The 19,212-nt window shown below is 64.1% G+C and overlaps 2 protein-coding genes across 8 annotated transcripts; both read left to right on the forward strand.

Annotated features, from left to right (window-relative positions):
* Nucleotides 1–2,161: 2,161 nt before the first annotated feature.
* On the forward strand, nt 2,162–8,475 carry PALM (paralemmin; the record flags this gene model as incomplete). The annotated part of the gene is made up of 9 exons (XM_080633824.1): nt 2,162–2,241; nt 2,622–2,670; nt 3,525–3,605; nt 3,699–3,829; nt 4,890–5,016; nt 5,552–5,573; nt 5,718–5,780; nt 6,699–6,830; nt 7,913–8,475. 9 exons carry the CDS (start codon nt 2,162–2,164, stop codon nt 8,473–8,475), a joined length of 1,248 nt encoding a protein of 415 aa, XP_080489950.1.
* Nucleotides 8,476–12,323: 3,848 nt separating this feature from the next.
* Nucleotides 12,324–18,657, forward strand: MISP (mitotic spindle positioning). Of its 7 annotated transcripts, none has more exons than XM_080633950.1 (5): nt 12,324–12,477; nt 14,020–16,031; nt 16,459–16,670; nt 16,883–16,921; nt 17,433–18,657. In XM_080633950.1, the coding sequence occupies exons 2-5, from the start codon at nt 14,093–14,095 to the stop codon at nt 17,517–17,519; spliced, it is 2,277 nt and encodes a 758-aa protein (XP_080490076.1). In that variant the 5' UTR covers nt 12,324–12,477; nt 14,020–14,092; the 3' UTR covers nt 17,520–18,657. The 7 variants fall into 7 exon arrangements, with proteins under 7 accessions (XP_080490076.1, XP_080490080.1, XP_080490082.1 ...); XM_080633954.1 differs by having other exon boundaries at nt 16,588–16,670; XM_080633951.1 differs by lacking the exon at nt 12,324–12,477 and adding an exon at nt 12,834–12,959.
* The last annotated feature ends 555 nt before the right edge of the window (nt 18,658–19,212 follow it).

Consider the following 19,212-nt stretch of genomic DNA (forward strand, 5'->3'; position numbering starts at 1 on the left):
GTGCATCCAGGAACGGCTCGAGGAGCTGCGCTGGGACCCGCGGGGCTGGGACATGCACAGCACGGACACCGGGCGGGACAGCATGAGCCTGTTCACTGCAGCTCCGGAGAGCGGGTGAAGGGGGGGGGGGAGGAGGAAGGGCTCACTCTGGGCTTCTTTTCCCAGTTTGTGGTTCCCCAGGGGCCGGGTGGCGTTGGGTTTGATGGCGCTGGTTTGGTGGTGCTGGGTTTGGTGGTGCTGGGTTTGATGGCGCTGGTTTGGTGGTGTTGGGTTTGGTGGTGCTGGGTTTGATGGCGCTGGTTTGGTGGTGTTGGGTTTGGTGGTGCTGGGTTTGGTGGTGCTGGGTTTGGTGGCACTGGGCTTGATGGCCCTGGTTTGGTGGTGTTGGGTTTGGTGGCACTTGGTTTGACAGCCCTGGTTTGGTGGCTCTGGTTTGGTGGCACTGGGTTTGGTGGCACTGGGCTCGGAGAACCTGGTTTGGTGGCATTGGGCTTGAAGGCCCTGGTTTGGTGGCACTGGGTTTGGTGGCACTGGGCTGGGAGGACCTGGTTTGGTGGCGTTGGGTTTGGTGGCACTTGGTTTGACGGCCCAGGTTTGGTGGCTCTGGTTTTGTGGCCCTAGTTTGGTGGCCCTGGTTTGGTGTCACTGGGTTTGGTGTTGCTGAGTTTGGTGGCACTGGGCTTGGAGGACCTGGTTTGGTGGCACTGGGTTTGGTGGCACTGCGTTTGATGACACTGGGTTTGACGCCCCAGTTTGGTGGCGTTGGGTTTGCGCATCCCCCTCCCAGCGGCTCGCCCCGTTGCCATGGCGCCGTTGCCATGGCGCCGTTGCCAGGGAACCGCCTCCCGCCTCGGCGGAGCCATCAGTCACCGGGGGGCCCCATTGGCACCGGCCCGGCCCAGGGGTGCTGAGGAAGAGGAGGATGGTGACGGGGGTGGGGAGCTTGGCTTGGGCCCTGGCTCTGTTTTCCTGTTCCCGGCAGTTGAGGGAGCCGGCCCCAGGGCCCGGTGTCCCCAGTGTGATGGATCGGTGCCTCTGGTGTGATGGATCAGTGGTCCCGGGGCAGTGGCTGGGGTCCAGCACAATGTGCTGGGGCAGTTGGGGCCCGAGGGTGCAGCGAGGGGCATCCGGCCTGTTCTGTGTCTTTCCCTGGGCCAGGAAGATTCCTGGCGTTCGACCCGGGAATGTGGAGACTGTAGCAAATAATGGAAAATAAAGAGGATAGAGGAGGGAGGAAAAGCAGAACAGGACATTGCAGGAATGCTGTAAAAGTTTGGAACCATCCAATGGGGCAAGATCCAGGAAAGGAACAGGCCCTGGTCCAACGTGCTCTGAGTCTGGGGTGCCGTGAGCTGGACTGGGGGGAACCCAGGTGGTTTCACCCTTGTGCTGGAGCCCAACACAGGGGCCATGGTGCGACTGCTGCCGGTGCTCACTCCATGTGCCATGGGATCTGTTGCTGTCCGGCACCTTGGCGTCCGTGTTGTCTTCCAAACCAGACACCGCAAGGTGAACCGGGGCTGCCCTCCCTCTGCCTCCCATTGGGGTTGGTGCTGTATGAAGCCGGGGCTGGCTCCAACCCGTGTCAATGGGTCCATGGCCCCTACACTTGCAGCTCCGGTGGGACGGTGCTTCCGCACCGGCTCCTTGCTAATGGCTTTTCCCTCTGTGCTGAGGCCACGGCGCTGCCCATCGCGTCCTGTGAGGGCTCCTCTCCTGGGAGCTGTGACACGGATGTGACTGAAGCACCGGGTCCTAGAGCCATGGGCTGGAGCTGAGGCAGGTGGGCCCCTGCCCGGGTTCCCTCCCTCCTGCTGCCCTGTGCTCTGGGAACCGAGTGGCACCGATCCATCGCCTGACGGCACCTCTGTGCCTCCCACCCCAATTACTGTCACAGCTAAGCACTTCGTTAGGGCTGTCTGGTGAGCATCCAGCCGCCTCCTGTGGTGTTGGAGCATCCTCCATCGGCGCAGGGCCCCAGGCAACTGCTGGACCTGCACCTGGTGCTGGCGGCATCGCGGCTCTCACCGGGCCCCATGGGGATGTGATGCTGGTTGGGCTGGTCCAGGGTGCTTGTGGCACATGGGCACAAGGCCTCCAGTGCTTGGAAGAGCTGTGCTGGGACCCACGGGGCTGCTGCCACCGGCAGCATCCCGGGCACATGATGCGCATCCATGTGTGTGTGTCCCTGTGTGTCTGTGCACGTGTGCGTGCGTGTGCCTGTGAGTGCAGCCCGGAAAGGTCAGCGTCCAGGAAAGGTGTCAGCAGCCAAGGAATGGGCTTGGAATGGAAAGTGTGAGCCAGGTTGAACCGCAGGGATGGCCAGGACCGGGAGCCCCGCTCCAGCCTGGCCGTGGTCACCGTTTCCATCTGCACTGTGGCAGGACTGGGTCCGGCTGTGCCAGGTCTGGGTGAGGTGCCTGTCCCCAGGGATCCAGGCAGAGCAGCTCATGGGCGAGGGGGACTCTGCTCTGTGAGGGGAAGGGGAGAAAGCAGCGAGCAGAAGGGAAGCGTCCGGCCCATGGCTGTGTCCTTTGGGTGGTGGCACGATGTGGCACAATGTCCCCATTCCCTGCACCGCGGCGGCCACGCTCCTCACTGCGCTTTGTGATCTCTTGCAGGGCTGTGGAAGCCAGCACCCTTCAGCAGGAGCGGCTGCAGGCCATTGCGGTGAGTCCCAGTGTCCCTGCATCCCAGGGTCCCGCATCCCAGCGTCCCCGCATCCCAGCGTCCCTGCATCCCAGCGTCCCTGCATCCCAGCACCCCTGCATCCCAGCACCCCTGCATCCCAGTGTCCCCACATCCCAGGGTCCCTGTATCCCTGTGCCACACAGGGTGGACACCAGCAGGGATGAGGGTGCCGGTCCCAGGGACACGCCGCAGCTGAGTGCAGGATGCCGCAGGGCTTGGCTGCGCTGGTGAAACAGGGGCAGAGCGAGCAGGAGGTTTAATTAATGAAGCAGCGCCTTGACGAGCCCCAGGAGGGGAACAAGTGTTGATTCCCCCTCACCCTTTCCCAGGATGGGGTGGCGATGGTGCAGATCCAGCCATGGGCACTGGGGATCCCATTCATAGCAGCCCCCCTGGCACGGGGCAGGGCTCTGGGTTGGTTTTAAACCCCGCCACGGGCTGGCAGCTTCCTCATCCCATCCGCTCCCGGCCCATCTCCGCTGCACAAAGGGCAAATTGTTCCTGGCCAGAGGAGAAGGGACACGGGTGACGCTGCCCAGGCTGGGAATGACCCTGCTCAAATGATCTGGATGGGCCCCATGGGGGGCCCTGGTTCCCCTGTGCTGGCAGCTCGCTCCATGGGGCCGGGCGAGGGGAAGACACCTGGAGATGGGGAACAGAGCCCCAGGTCTCTGCACCATCCGTGCCTCAGTTTCCCCCGGCGAGGGCAGGGGTGGGCAGCTCCCGGTGGGATGCACCCTTGTGTCCCTGTGACCGGGAGCCCCTTCCCTGGCCGGGAGGGATGCGTCCCCCTCCCTGCTCCGACCCCGGCTCTGCCGCTCTCATCCCCGCAGGAGAAGCGGAAGCGTCAGACAGAGATCGAGAACAAGCGGCGGCAGCTCGAGGACGACCGGAGGCAGCTGCAGCACCTCAAGGTGAGGACCCCCCTGGGACCCCCGGGCTGCGTCTGCACTGGGGACCCCCCGGCTGCGATGCCCGCAGGACCCTGACCCCCTTCTGCTCCCCAGTCCAAGGCCCTGCGGGAGAGATGGCTGCTGGAGGGGGCCCCGGCCTCAGCCTCCGAGGAGGACGAGGCCATGAAGAAGCAGATGCAGGAGGATGAGGTGAAGACCAAGGAGCTGGAGGAAACCATCCAGAGGTAACGGGGACGGTGCTGGGGTTGTGGCACCCTCCAGAGACCCCCTGGCAGGAGGGATGCTGAAGTGCAGCTCGGTCCCATGTGCTGAGTGTGGGGCACAAGCACAGGACGTGATGCTGTGATCCCACTCGGGGCTGCAGGGAATGGAGGTGCCTCCTCATGGCGCTGCTGATGCTGAGCCATGAACCCCCCAGTTGGGTTCGTGCTGCCTTTTGTGCAGGGGCTGCACCCGGTCCCGGAGCCCATCCAGCCCCCCTGAGCACAGACACTCAGTCCCTGCAGCAGGAGCGGAGCAGGGCAGGGCAATGGGGACTGGCTCCCCATGGACCCATCGCGGTGGCTCGGCCCTTGGGGAAGGGGCCGGGTGGGAGGTTGGTGGAGAGAAGCCTCAGCCCCCGCCTGGCCCCATCATGCCTGTGCTGCCGGGGGGGCCGGGCGGGTGTCCCGGCGGCAGGAATGCCATCCGTCACGGCTGTGCCGTCAATTACCGCGCATCGGTGCAGAGAGGGGTCAGGCACGAAGGGGCCTTTGTGTGGCTCTAATGGCGCGGTGCATTCCTCCGCCGGCGCCTCGCGGTGCTAAGGGGGGGCTCTGCCGGGGGGTGCTGCCACCGTGGCGACAGACGGGTGCCATTGGCACAGACCCGGATCCCTGGGGACTCCCTGGACCTCTGCCATGTCCCCATGGGGCTCAGGGCCGGGAACAGGCGATCACCTTCATGGGACACTCAAACAGGAGCAGGGATGGAGCAGCATCGCTCCGTGGCACCGAGCACCAGTGTGTGGCATGGCTGGATGTCACTGCATGGGGACAGCAGCACACCCCACGGGGTCAGGCCCTGTTCGTGCCTGGTGCCAGTGAAAGGGGTTCTTCCATCCCATCAGCCAAGGGATAGTGGTGGCTGTGCTGGAGGTCGATTGGTCTGTCCCTGCACATGAACCCAGGGGCTGATTTGTGCCTCCCCTCTCCCTTGTGCCACGTCTCTGGCCCATGCTGGTGGCTCTGCTGCCTGCACCGCGCTGCCTGCACCGTGGCCTCTCAGCCCCGGCTCTCCCCACAGGCTGGAGAAGGAGCTGGAGACACTGGAGAACAGCAGCTCAGCCGCTTCCACCAAGGAGAACCTGGCAGAGGTGGCAGCGGCGCCAGCCAAGGAGGAGAAAGCTGAGCCCGTCCCCAACACGCAGAAGGTGGGCACGGCCACACTGCACCGGCAGCGTGAGAGGGGTCACAGAACCCCAGCCTGGGTTGGGTTGAAGGGACCTTAAAGCTCCTCCAGCTCCAACCCCTGCCACGGGCAGGGACCCCTTCCACTGGAGCAGCTTGCTCCAAGCCCCTGTGTCCAACCTGGCCTTGAACACTGCCAGGGATGGGGCAGCCACAGCTTCTCTGGGCACCCTGGGCCAGCGCCTCAGCACCCTCACAGTAAAGAACTTCTTCCTTATCTCCAACCTGAGCTTCCCCTGTTTCAGTCTAAACCCATCACCCCTTCTCCTATCGCTATGGTCCCTGATGAAGAGCCCCTCTCGGGCAGCCCACCCTGGTTCCTGGGGGTTGCTGCTTGCCCCCCCGCAGCCAGACCAGAGCTGGTTCTTGGTGCTGGCGCAGCGGTGGGCAGGTGGGACCAGCAGTGCCGGTGCTGTGCCAGGTCCCGTGCCCCGGGTGCGGGTGGGTGCGCGGCAGCGGGTGCACGGCAGCTCCTAACCTCTCCCTTCTGTTTTGCAGAGTCCCCTGGGCACTGTCAAGGGTAGGTGATCCCCAGTCCCTGCTCCCGGGTGCTGCTGCCCCGGGTGGTGGGGGGAGCCGGGGCAGCCCCATCCCCTGTCCCCGTCCCCTCCTGCGCAGCGGTGCCATCCATGGGCACACGGGTGTCTCCCCTCTCCATCTCCAGCCGAGAAGAAGGTCTCCAGCAGCCCCATGAAGGCGGTGGAAGGCACTGACATGATGAAGGCCGGTAGGTGCCCGCTTCCCGGGAGGAACGCTCCTTCCCGGCCGCTTCCCCGCTCCCGTCCCGCGCCACCCCTCGGCTCGCTGCTGCTCCGCAGCCCCGGCACCGCTCCATGGCTTTCCAAGCCCAAGGCACAGAACATCAGTTATTTGCAATCAGAGGGTTTGGTTTCGCTTCCACCCCGTGGCTGGTTCGTGGTTCAGGGCCCCCCTTCACCCCCCATTCCATGTCTCTGCTCCAGTTTCATCCTTCATCTCCCACTCTCTTTGTGGCTTCTTGGCACACGGGTCAGGGAGAATTGTTGGCTGCCGGCGTGGCTGACCCTGTGCCCATGGCCCCACAGCCCCATGGCCCCACAGCCCCATGGCCCCATGGCCCCACAGCCCCATGGCTGGCTGCTGGGGGGGAGCAGCCAAGCTGGGGGCCCAGGGGCCAGCTCCGCTGCTGGACGGGGTTGCTCTGGTTTTGGGGGGATGGCTCAGACCAGGCTGTGGCAGAGCCCGTCTTAGGGTCATTGGAGCACAGCACCACCGGGACAAGGCGATCCCGGTGCCAGGAGCTGAAGGATTGGTGCTGAGAATCTCCCATCCCACTGGGACCAAGGGGCTGCCCCAGCGCCAGCACCCTCACGGGGGAATGCCACCAAGCATGAGCTTGGTCCTCAGCGGCCGGACAGACGGACACAGGGGATGCAGAAGCGGAGGTAAGGGGATGCTGGGATGGCAACGGCCCCACAGGTCCCGGTAGGAACGCTGTGCCCGGGATGTCGCACCCGCCTCTGCCATTCACCACTCCTGCTGCTGCCCGCTGCCTCGCTAACGCCGCTGAGCACCGCACCGCACCGCACCGCACTGCGCCTGCTCGCTGCAGGGGCTGGGGAGGGCCAGGGCCGCTGTAACGCGCGCTGTGTGCTTTGTGTCCCAGCCATGTACTCGGTGGAGATCACTGTGGAGAAGGACAGAGTGACTGGGGAGACCAAGGTCCTGTCCAGCACCACCCTGCTCCCCCAGAACCACTGTCTGCAGGGGGTCAAAGTGTACGAGGATGAGCTGAAAGGTACGGCAGGAGCAAAGGGCAGGGCACAAGGGAGCAGTGGCCGGAGCATCCCAGCGGGCACCAGGACCAGGAAGTGCCGGGGCTGCTCCCGGCTGCCCTCACCAGCTCTGCAGGGAACACAGATGGGGGGCAACCCCACAATGGCCCCCGTCCTGCGCCCTGGCCCCCCAGTGTGGGATCCATCCGTGGTGGTATCAGCCCTGGTTTGCACATCGTGACCCTGCGCTGCTGCAGAGCGGAGAAGAGGATCTGCTGTGTCCAAGGCCCAGGGGAACGTGGCACTGGCACTGTGGTGTGCCCAGGCTGGCTGCAGGCACAGAGGATGTGCAACGATAAAGACCAGCCCCTGCCTTTGGGGACCTCTGGGAACCTGCACGGAAGGGCCCGGTGACACGTGAGGGATGGATGTATCAGTGGCAAGGATCAGCCATGGAGCTGCTGCATGGTACTGGGACACTGGTGGCCAAGGGGTGACCATCTCTCCAAAGGAACCGTGTGGCACTGACAGCCGGTGCCATTCAACACCCTCACTGTGGCCATGGCTGTGCCGGACCACACCAGCCATCACCTGGCTCAGGAGCCCCGGCTCCAAGGATGTGCCTCGGCAGTGATCGGCACAGAGCAGCGTGCGCCGGTCCTGTCTCATCCATCACCATCCATGCGGTGCTGCACTGATCATTGCATGCTGCCCCAAGTCAAGTGGAAAACGCCATGAGCCGGAGGCAGGGATGCTGCCAAAGGGCTGCAGCCCCGCCGGGACGCAGCGGGATGCGGTGGGAAGCGGCAGGACGCGGCGGGGCAGCGCCTCGCTGGGGTGTTAGGTGGTGGCAGCAGGGATCTGCCGCAGAGCATCCCGCTCCGCTCGCCACCGCGAGCTGGCAGCTCCCGAGGAGCCAAGGGCTGGGAGCGGCTCCTCACATTGCGCTTTCTCTTTGGCTTCCCCATCTGCTGCCGGGCAGGGGCCAGGCGGTGCAGGGGGGGCCGGGCCTCGGTGCGAGGGAAGGGAGGGGAAGGATTCCACGAGCAGGAGCTTGCCCGGGTCCAGTCGCGCTGCCCTCACGCTCCTTCTCTTGTCCCCGCAGTGGTTCACGCGGTGGGCGCCGAGGACGGGGCTCTGCAGAACGGGGCGCATCCCCTCAGCTCCTCCGAGGTCGAGGAGCTCCTGCACAAGGCGGACGAGGCCACGCTGAGCGAAGGCGCCGCGGCCAAGGCGGGTGAGGAGCCCGGCAGCGCCGCGGGCAGCCAGAAGGCGACGCCGAGGAGGGAGATCACGGGGCTGCAAACCAAGGCACGGGAGAGCCCCGCGCCCGAGGGCACGGAGCCGAGCCGCGAGCAGCCGGTCACCATGATCTTCATGGGCTACCAGAACGTGGAGGACGAGGACGAGACCAAGAAGGTGCTGGGGCTGGAGGGCACCATCAAGGCCGAGCTGGTGGTGATCGAGGACGCCGAGAGCAAGCCGGAGCCGGCGCACAAGGACCACGCGCCGCCCAACGGCACCGCGCTGGAGCCCGCGGCCGCGCAGCCGCTGCGGGAGGAGAGCCCGGGCGGGCAGAACCCGGGCGCCAACGCCACGGATGCCAAGGAGGCCGAGCAGGACACGGACGTGAAGAAGCAGCGCTGCAAGTGCTGCACGGTGATGTGAGCCCCCGCCGAGCCCCCGCCGCCCCGGCCCCCCGCTCGCCAGGCCCGCGCCGGGCTCCTTCCCCCCGGACACGGCCCCTCCTCCTGCAGCACCGACACGGGAGAGCTGCAGCCGCGGCCCCCTCTGCCCAGCGCTGCCTGTGGTATTTATTAGAGACCCCCTCATCCTCCTGCCGCCGACGCCGGAGCTTTTCCCCCCCTCTCACCGGCAGCTTCCCACCCGGAGCCGGCCGGGGCTTGGAGGATGCTGCTGCTGCATCCGTAGGTGACTCGCGGGTACCGGTGGCCAGCGGGACCCAGCACACGGCCAGCACGGAGCCAGCCCCATTCTCTGCACCTCCATCATCCACTTCTGCAGGGAAAGGCCCTGGGCTGTCGTCCCCCCCTTGCCCTGGCTGCCCATGGATGTCCCTGCTCCATTCTGCATCCTCAGTCCTGGGCTCCCCAAGCCATGAGCCCCTCTGGGACTGAGCGTGGCCAGGCAAGGGAAGGGTGCTGAGGGCAGCATCCCCTCCACAGTGCTGGGCACAGCTGGGAGCTCACAGGGGGCCTTGGGCCATGTGAGGCTCCCACGGGAGATGCTGCTGTGTCCCCCTGGATACCCGATGCAGGAGCTCCTTCACAGTGATGCTGTCACCATCCAGGTCTCAAGGTCATTCCTCCACCCCCCATCCTTGCTGGAGCTGAGCAGTGGTGGCCAGTGCCCATGTCCTCCCAGGGTGACCTGGGTGGTGATGGCAGCGAGGGAGCCCAGCCCCATGGGGCCAGCGATGGGGCAGCAGCTCCGGTGCCTCCTCAAGCCACAGGAGGGGGGGCCCAGCCCCGTGTCCCCCACAGCGGCAGCTTTTAGAGCCATGTTCTGGGGCCGCGGGCAAGCGGGACAGCCCAGTTCACCCCAGGCACCGGGGCTGGGAGCTGCTGGGGGTCCAGGAGGGTGTCCCTAGGAGGCTGTGTCCGTGCTGGGACTGCGCAGCCCTCCCCATGCCCCAGCCCTTCAGCGGGGATTTCACCACCAGCACCAGCGTTTCCTCCCCACTGAGACCCGCTGGGGCAGGCGGGGGGCCCCCGGCAGCATCCATGGGTGCTGAGCCCATCTCAGGGCACCTCTGCCCTGCCCTGGGGTGGGAGCTGTCTCCAAGAGGGGGGTCTCATCTCCCACCAGCCCCGTCCCAGCCGGGCTGGCGGTCTCCATCCCCATGCCCTGGGGGACCCCCCGGTGCAGCCGGTGCAGAGCATTGGGATCAGCCCATCGGGATACGGGTGGTAGAACTGCCAGAAATGGGACTCAGACCCCCAAAGCCTTTCCTCCCTCCCACCCCCCTTGTGTGAGCAGTGACTCCCCCCCATAACATCCCAATTGCTGCCCCCAGTTACAACCCAGGCTGCAGTTCCCCCCCCCCTCCCCGCCCCGCCATGGAATCACTACAGGGATAGGGGAGGCGCTGGGGCTGTGTCCCATGGGGAGATGATCCCAAGCTCCCTGGGAGAGGCAGAGCTGGGATGGGGAGGGGGGGTCCGCGGCTGGCACCTCCGGGGGGACACAGAGCAGGGGCTCAGCCGGGTGCCCCACGGCTCCTGGGGGCTGGCCCCGGGTTGGTCCCCAGCGGGGCCGCACATCACCTCCCGCACCCCCCTCGCCCCACCCCGGGCCCCACATTGCCCCTCCGGCCCCTTCCCACCCTCTGCCCCCGCGGCGCAGGGAGCGGGATCGGGCCCCGCGGGGGCCGGGGCTGAGGACCCTTGCCCGTGTGTCCCAGCCCCATCCCGCAGCCCCCGCCCGGCTCCGCTGAAGTGCACTTCCCGCATTCCCGTGCTTTTCACTTGTGCCGAAGCCGTTTGAAGTTCCCATCCCCCCCCCCGGCCCTCCCCGTTGTTTGTAAAACACCCGAACCGAGCAAATAAACTGTGTGAACAACCAGCTTGGAGCCTCTGCTTGGGACCGGGAATAGCACCTGACGGTGGGAAGGGGCCGCGATGGGGATGGTGGGAGGGGGATGATGGGGACTGGGATGCTGGGGATGGGGGATACTGGGATGGGGATGCTGCCAAAGGGGATGAGGATGCTGGAGATGGTGATGATGAAGATGAGGATGCTGGGGATGGGGATGATGGAGACTGGGATGATGGGGATTTGGATGCTTGGAATGGGTCCAACCAGCCCCTCACTGCCTGGGCTGTGGGCCCTTTTGTCCCTGCCCAGAGGCTTCCATCGTCCTCTCCCCTCTGGCTGTTTCATGGGTGCAAGAGCCCCATATGGAGACACTGGTGCTTTGGCCTCAGCTCCATCAACCACAAGCCTCGGCACAGCCGGTGCCAGCCCAGCAGGATGGCAGGACATGGGGGTCCCTACTGCTCCCCACATTCATTCCCCCACAGCAGCACTGGAGCCAACCAGCCTGGAGCAGAGCAGGAGCTGCCGGGGTCCAGCCAGGACACGTCTCTCTCAGTGGAATAAACCCTGGTGATGGGGCCAGGCAGGAGCTTTGACACCCCTGCGTGTCCCCAGGCCCCAGAAGTGTCTGACCCCAGCACCCGGTGACACCAGGCAAGGGAGATGCTCAGGGATACCCCACCATAGCGGGTCCTCTGGGTGCAGGTAAGGGCAGCACGGTTGGGATTAGTCCCAGCACCACCCCACTGCCAGCCCCGGTGCTGCGGTGATGGGCACGTGGCCACACCAGAGGAGTGGGAAAGAAGAGGTGGGTAGGAAGTGGGATGCTGGGAGGATGCAGGCGCGATGCTCGTGGGTGCCCAGGTGAAGGGGACGTGGCAGCTCAGATTCCTGCTTGTCCCAAGGGGCAGTGCTGGGGTCAGGACCCTCTGGTCCCAGCATCACTGCAGTCCCTGCCCACCACAGGTCCTGGTTGTGTCTGGAGCCGGGATGCCAGTGGGGCCCGGCCGTGCCCGGTGCCAGCGCCAGAGCCCAGCACACACCCTGCCGGGGCGTGGTGTGCTCCTGCTCCCCACATCACCCGTGGACTTTGTCTCAGCTCCGTGGTAAAACAGGCTCCTGTGTCCTGCCCGGAAGCACAGAGCTGCCCGGCAGCCGCACCAGAGCCACCGGCCCCAGGACACAGCCCAGAGCACCCAGAGCGTGGCTAAGGGCACCCAGCACCAGGCAGGGGTAAGTGGGACCTGCCGCAGGCTGACACCATCGCAGTGCTCCAGCCACTGCAGGGAGCAATGGGGTCACGGGGCCTTTCCAGTGGGGAGCAGAGGTGTTGTGGTGGGACAGAGAGGATGAGGATAGGGATGAGATCCTCATCCTGAGGTATCCGTGCCCACATCAGGGGGTTGGAACTGGATGACCTTAAGGTCCTTTCCAACCCAAACCATGCTATGATTCTATGATCTCTGCCCCTGACACAGGCACAGCAAAGGGCTGAGCATCCTGGCACAGCATCAGCCACAACACCCTGGGCCTGGAAGGAAGGAGGGCGGATTTGGGTGCTGGTACCCCAATACCAGGGTCTAGCAGCCATGGCCACAGGCACTAAAGACATCAAGGCCACCACGCCACGGTCCTGCCCTTGACCTGAGGTTGCCAGACCAGGCGCTGGGGTTTGTCCCTTCTGCAAAGGGGCTGCTGGGGAGCAAGGGCTTATCAGGAGAGGCCCCGCGGTGTAAACAGGGGAGCGCAGGCGCTGCTGCCGCCGCCTTCACCCAGACCCCTCGGTGCTGCAGCCGGTGCTGCTGCTTCGGCACACAGATGCGCTGGCACCTCGGTGCCCCCATGGCCGTGGCGTCACCGGCGCTCGGGGGCCAAGCGCAGCCCTCCCGGCGTGGGAGACACCGGCAGCGGCGCTGGGAACGGGGCATTGAACCGCAGCCAGCGCCGGGCCCGGCGCGGTTCCTGGAACTCCGCACTCGGGCTCGGGCTGCGCTTATCAAGGTGCCGCAGCCCCGCGGCCCCCACGCCCCGCAGCGCCCGCCCCACCGCTGCCCCACACACACGGCGCGGCCGCCCCGGGGTGGGGACCCCCGGCACCACGGCTCCGGCGCAGTAAGTGCAGGGGGGTCGGGGTGGGGGGTGACGGCGGCACCTCGGGGGGGCCGTCCCGGTGCCGCAGCCGGGCTCCATCCGCGGCCGCGGGCGGAGGGGAGGCCGCTCGCTCGTTGCCGCACGTCGGGGGGTGTTTGCAGCGGGGCCGGGTGTGCTGCGGGGCGGGGGGACCCTGGGGCACTCCCGTGATGTCTCCTCATGGGGGTGCCCAGGTCAGGCTCGTGGGTGCTCCAGGGCCAGCATCTCCCCATGATGAGCTCGGGACCCCTAAACCCCCCCCCCCCGGCTCCTGCAGCGCCGGGCAGCCAGGGCTGAGCGGAAGCAGCCGGATGGGTTTGGGTGGTGCTGTGGGAGGGGCTGTGCCCGCGGTGCCATCCGGGAGCCCTGATAACAGCCCTGCTCCCCTCCTGTGGGGAGTCCCCGTCCCTCTGACCCCTCCAACAGCGCTAAGAGGTGTGAGCAGAAAAGGTTTCGCTGTTCAGGTCAGCAGGGGCTGTAAAAGAGCAATAGGGAGTCAGTGGGAGGAACAGGAGGAGGTTACGGGAATTCAGCTGGGCAAAGCCATTGGGATCGGCTGCTCCATCAGCTCGAGGATGAGCCACCCAGTGCCCCGGCATCACCCCGGGGTGCTCCGGTGCCCCTGATGAGACCCGGGGTCTCCCACCCCAGGAAAGGCTGCGGGAGGAAGGGGAAGGGCAGCCGGGGTGAGTGGAGGGAGCTGCGTCTGCGGGTTCCCTGCAGGGAAGGACACACGTCCAGGGCACGCTGCATCCACCCTCCATGACTCGGGATGCTGCAGCACCCACATCCTCCTGCCCCGGCACAGATGCACTGCTGAGCACGGGTTATGTGAGTCCGGATGGCACAGGGGCGGGAATGGTGTTTACAACATGAGGAGAGAGCCACTGTCACACAGGGACCCACCTGTGCTGCCCATCCCTCCCCTGGCACCCATCTGTCTCCAGCCTGGGTAGCGCAGGAGGATCAACACCAAGGTCAGGGCAGTTTCCTTCCGCTTTGCGTGATACGGGGGTTAAAGTCCCCTCCTTTTTATGAGCCATGAAACCACGTTTATGGTCCCCTCTGTTTCAATAGCCGGGCAATCCGGAGCCTCCTTCCAGTAAACGCATAAGGAGAAATTCCAGGCAGAGGTGGATCCGGTGCCACCGCCTCTCCCTGCCACGAGCTGATGCTCCCAGTGCCACTGGTGGTCCCTGAATGGTGAGGTGCAAGGGTGGGATGAGGTGCTGGAGCGGGCAGGTGTCACCCAAAGCCCTGTTTCCCTCTCCGTGCTGCGGGCAATGCCATCTGGTTTCAGTTGCCCAGGACACAGCCAGGCTGGGGATGGAGGCAGGAAGGGGATGCTGGCTTTGGGGCAGTTCCCACTGGGAATGGTGCTTCGTGCTCCGGCTGCTTCTGCCCAAGACCCAGCGTTCCTGCAGGGAAATGGAGCAAATGAAGCTGGTTCATGTCAGGATCCCAGCACCAGGCTGAGAGCAGGACCCCCGACCGGTGCTTAACGCTCTCTCCTCCTGCTTGCAGAGCCAGGAGCCTGAGCAGCGGCCCCGCCGAGGGCGAGGTTGGCAGAGGGTTGGATGCTGACTGTTCCCAGGAGATGGACAGAGTCACCCGGCACTTGGTGTTCCAGCTCCCGCAGACCTCACACAAGCACGACCACAGCGATGCTGCCCCCGCCGGCTCCTTGGCAGAGCAAAGGGCTGATAGCGACGACGATGTGTTCGGCAGCCAGAGGGTGGAGAATGGATACAGCTGGAAAACGACATCAAAGTCACCCTCGTATCTCCTGTATGGTGGGAGAGATGTCTGGACCCCATCGCCAGACAGGGAGTCCAAGCTGGAGGTGGTGAGGTCAGGGAGCCTGTACGACCTCAGGGCTTACAGAGGGGAGAAGAAACCCTCAAGGCTTTACGAGGAGGATCAGCAGGAGCAGTGCAGGGTCCCCCCACCGAACATCTCCCCTGAGAAAGCCAGGGAGCTGGAGGACCAGAGGAGGGAGATCATCCGGAGCCAGGTGATGAGGAAGAGCTCCACCATGGCCGAGAGGTGGAGTTCCATGGATGAGCTGAGCTCCGTAAGCCAGGGTGAAGGCAGGCACAAGGGCAGCATTGGCACCAGCTTTGCCATTTGCTTTGACAAAGCTTCCCCGGGGAGGGCAGCGACACCGGTTGACCCTGAGAACATCGACACGGAGCAGATCAACTTCTCCGCTGCTCGGCAGCAGTTCCTGATGCTGGAGAAGACCAACCCAGGCTCTTTCTTCAGCCCAGAGCAACAGACCATGACTCCAAAGCCGGAGTCCACAACAAAAGTGTCCAGGCAGGAGTGGCACAGTCCTGAGATGGCCACAAAGGCTGCGAGAGGTGACGGTAATGCCGATGCATCCAGCCAGAGCGGGATGGACAAGAGCGTGTACCAGGTTTATAGTGTGTCCTACAAGACACCTGTGAAGGAGGAGGTTTATGTTCCCAGAAAGGCTGATGCTGGAAGGTCACATCCCACCAGGAGAACATCTGGCTTCACCAAAGCATCTTCCAGAGAAGACCTGGACTCTGGCTTGGGTGAGATGTACAACAAAGCCAACGTAGGCTACGCCAGCGACGGAAGCACGTCTGAGGTCTTCAATGGCCTCGTGGACATAAGGGCTGGCAGCAATGGCTTGGACAAGGAGACAAAGATCAGCAACGAGACGCCCATCGAGCGGGAGATCCGCATGGCGATGGAGAGGGAGGAGAACCTCTGGAAGGAGAGAGGGATCCAGCGGCTGACCTCCAGCAGCGAGCTGGTGGAGATCCAGACCAAGCCGCTCCTCTCCATGCACACCTCCCCGGGCCCAGGCAGGAAAGGGAAGGACAAAGGCCGCGCTTCCCTTTATGTCCAGAGGGAAATCGAGCAGGAAACCAAGCGCGAGGAAGACCTGAAGAGGCAGGGGAGGCTGCTGGGGACGTACGACCGGGGCACACAGCAGGAGCTGGATGAGCGCAGGAGGGTGTTCGAGCAGGAGGAAGCCCCCGTGCCAAAGCCCATTCCCTCCAGGAGCTGGGATCAGGAGCAGCCCAAGGGTCCCACAGAAGACCCCAGGGGTGGGAGAAGCTTTCCCAGCTCCACAGGGAGCATCACGCGCTTCCAGGCATCCAGCACCAGCCAGAAGAGCTGGGAGCAGCCCGCGGTGTCCCAGCGCGTTTCCGCCAGCGCCAGCAAATGGGGGAGTGAGGATTCCCAGGGAGGAAGGCTCCTCGGCTCCACCCCGAGCCCCGCCGGCACCGCGGTCCTGCCCAGGGAGTACTTCTCCTTGTCCTTCTGGAAGCCCAAGGTCTCCTTCGTGGACGAGATGGGGACGCAGAGCCCGCTCAGGAGGGAGGACGGCCGGGATGAGCAGTACAAGCTGAGGACCTGGAAGCCCCAGACGTCGGCGCTGATCGAGGAGGAGATCCGGAGCGACTTGCAGAGGGAAGAGGAGCTGCAGGAGCAGCGGCGGCGGCGGCAGTTGACTGACAGCTGCTCCCAGGACGGCTCCCGCTCGCGGCACAGCTCCGGTAAGGGAAGGAGAGGAGCTGGGATGGGGCAGGGATCAGACCAGGGGGTACCCCTCCTGCCCTCCCGGTCCTTGTGGCTCTGGGTCTCAGTGGGAGCATCCGAAGGGCAGGAGTGGCACCGGGGGGTGCCCATCCCAAAGGATCTTCCCGTGCAGAAAGCCCTTATGGCCGGTGTTCACAGCCTGTGTGAGATGCCTCATGGCCAGAGGTGACCTGGGCTCTACCTAAGAGTGAGAGTGGCCACAGCAGGCACCAAGGGGACAGTCCCGGGTGGAAGCAAGCCCTGGTTGGCACTCAGATACAGGGCCCAGCCGTGACCAAACCTGCTGGTCCTGCAAGGAGGCCATCGGGGCAGGAGCTTCGCTTCTCCTGCAGCCCCTGGAGCGCTCCTGGTGTCCCTCACCCCCGATGGCTCTTTCTCTTGAAGCTGCCTCAGGTGCCAGCGGCAGCCACTCGGTGTCCGGGTCTCCCGTCTCCACTCCCACCTCGCATCAGGTGGGGATCCTGGGGCTGGTGTCGTCCTTCACCCCGCTGAGAGTGGCCGGTCCCCCCCCAGGCAGCACCGAGACCCTCGGCCCCGACTCGGCCCAGTCCAGCCCCTTCGAGGAGCGGAGGAAGAGGGTGAAGGAGGATGGAAAGGTGAAGGCAGCTGCCATCGGGGGGATGGAGCCCAGGCAGAGGCTGGTGGCACTGGGGGCTGGATGTGGCCATGCCCAGCTCCCACTCAGAGCCCCAGCAGTGGTGGCACCAGCACACTGCTGAGCTGCCAGGCTGGGGGCTGTATCCAGCTGCCTTGGGATATTTCCACACGAGGTTGCTATTCCCTGAACCTTTTTCCCCTCTTTTCACAGTACGCAGGTATTGAACCCGTTGACAAGGTCAACACGGAGGTAAAGCGCTTTCCACACTCAAGGGTTCTGCTTGTGCTGAGATGAAGGGATGGGACAAGGGGAATGGCTTTAACCTGCCAGAGGGGGAATTGAGATGAGCTCTTAGGCAGAAGCTCTTCCCTGTGAGGGTGCTGAGGCGCTGGCCCAGGGTGCCCAGAGAAGCTGTGGCTGCCCCATCCCTGGCAGTGTTCAAGGCCAGGTTGGACACAGGGGCTTGGAGCAAGCTGCTCCAGTGGAAGGGGTCCCTGCCCGTGGCAGGGGTTGGAGCTGGAGGAGCTTGAAGGTCCCTTCCAACACAAACCATTCCATATATTCTATGATCCCCACAATCCCACTGGGCTCCCCTTGCTCCGAGGTCCCAGAGCAGGATGGGACGGACATGGGTTTCAGCTCCTGGAGAGCTGCAGGTGGGCATCGTGTGGGGCAGAACGTACCCAGAGAGGGGAGTCTTGGCTGGTTTGGAAGTCAAGGAAAGGTTCACACAACCGACGCTGTGTCCCCATTCCTGCAGGTTGTGGAGAGCACCCGAGTGACTCGCCACAAGAGCGCCATGGCCCAGCGCTGGGAGGCTGGGCAATACGTGCGAGATGAGGATTGAGGTGACAGCAGCACCGGGACCACCGGATTCGCCGTGTGCTGCCCGGTTCGGGATCCATCAGCACACGACCCCCCTGACCAGTCCAGCTCCTGGTTATCCCGAGAATCAGAGACTTGTACACTGCAAATCACATCATTTTTCAATGTCACTGATGATCCTTCCAATGCTCTTTTGTTCCCCTTCCAGTTGAGATAATCCTGTTCTTTTTTCTTAAGAAGGGAAAACCTGGATCACTGTCCTTATAATCACTCTGCCAGGACACAGCCGGATGAAATCAGACAGTCACTGAGCTCCTTTCTCCTTGGAATTGCTGTTTCTGGCTTATCAAAAAGCGATTTTATTTCTCGGGGGTTTGGGAGTTGCGGTTCTGCGTCGAGCATCACCTGGGAGCGGGCAGGAACGCTCCTTTGGGTCGGGGAATGGCATCGGGCCGGGAATCGCCTTTCAGTGCTTAACGTCCGTGACAGCGGGGCTGCAACGATGGAATCGCACCCAGCGACCTCCGCCGTGCGTTTGCTCGACCCCTTCCCGGTCGGATCCGGCCGCTCCCGGGGCTTGCAGCAGAGACCGGGGCTGGACGCGGTACCCGGGGGTCCCTGCGGCCGCCGTACCGGGAGCGGCGGGGCCCGCCCGCTGCCGCCAGGGGGCTCCCGGCGAGCGAGAGCCGCGGGCCCCGGTGCGGGCACGGCGGGGCACGGCTGCTGCAGCTCCCTCCCGCATCCCCTTCCTGCTCCTGCAGCCTCTATTCCTGTTGCAGCCCCTGCTCAAGGCCGCTTTGGTCTCTAAACCCCCAGCAGCGGGGTTCCAGCCCCCTCTGTGCAAAGAGAGGAGCAGAGGCTGGTTCCCGTGGCCGCGGTCACAGCACAGCCCTGACCCATGGCTTGGTCTCCAGCCCAGTTTCTTGCCGTGCGTGTGTGTAACCCCCGGATGCTCTGAGTGTCCCCTCAAGCCCTGCAGTGACACAGGCTGGAGCAGGGACACTGCAGCCTCCCTGGAGGTTCCGGCCGGCATTGAGGGCTGAGGGTCATCCGTTGATGAGACAGGGGCCTTTGGTCTCACTTCCACAGACAAAGATGTTCCCAGGAATCGTATCCCACCCAATGTAGATGTAAAGCCATTTAATTAAAGATAAACTTTAACAGGAACATTCACTCCGATGTCAGTTCTTGGGGTTGGGTTGGGTTTACCCATGGGGCTGCTGAGGCATGACCCAAGCTCAGCCCCATGGACCATCAGAACAGCATCAGCCCTGGATGAGGTGGGATTTAGCCTGTTGCCCTGAGGCTGCTCATTTGTGAGGGCTGGAGCTGCTGCTGGCTAATGGCACTACCATTATAAGGGCTAATATGATCACCTTCATCTGGGTAGGACAGACAGACAGGAGGGAGTGTAATGTTCTTTTATTAAGCTATGTCAACCAACAACTGACTGGGCTGTAGGACAACATCCACTGAACAGCACTTGAACAGATGAAAGCAGCTGCCTCCCTCCACCAGAGTGAATTTGTGTGGCTGTATTTAGTGTTCTGGGGAAAGCACTGGCCATAAAACCTTTCAATGCTGTCAGCTACCTTACACAGCTCTTTAAAACACAGTCACAGCTTCTTAAATCTACAAATCTTTCACTAAGAAAAAGGACGCTAACCTTGTTGAAAGCATTCCCACAGGATATGGATGAGCACCTGGCACTCACT

The sequence above is a fragment of the Psittacula echo genome (genome assembly GCF_963264785.1).
Source record: "Psittacula echo genome assembly, chromosome: 24".
NCBI lineage: Eukaryota > Metazoa > Chordata > Aves > Psittaciformes > Psittacidae > Psittacula > Psittacula echo.

What these genes read in the sequence shown, in the direction of transcription:
- MISP (XM_080633950.1), top strand. Translation starts at nt 14,093, where the DNA reads ATGGACAGAGTCACCCGGCACTTGGTGTTCCAGCTCCCGCAGACCTCA. An exon ending in CCGCTCGCGGCACAGCTCCG is followed by an intron (nt 16,032 to 16,458) that starts GTAAGGGAAGGA and finishes TTTCTCTTGAAG; the next exon opens with CTGCCTCAGGTGCCAGCGGC. An exon ending in TTGACAAGGTCAACACGGAG is followed by an intron (nt 16,922 to 17,432) that starts GTAAAGCGCTTT and finishes CCATTCCTGCAG; the next exon opens with GTTGTGGAGAGCACCCGAGT.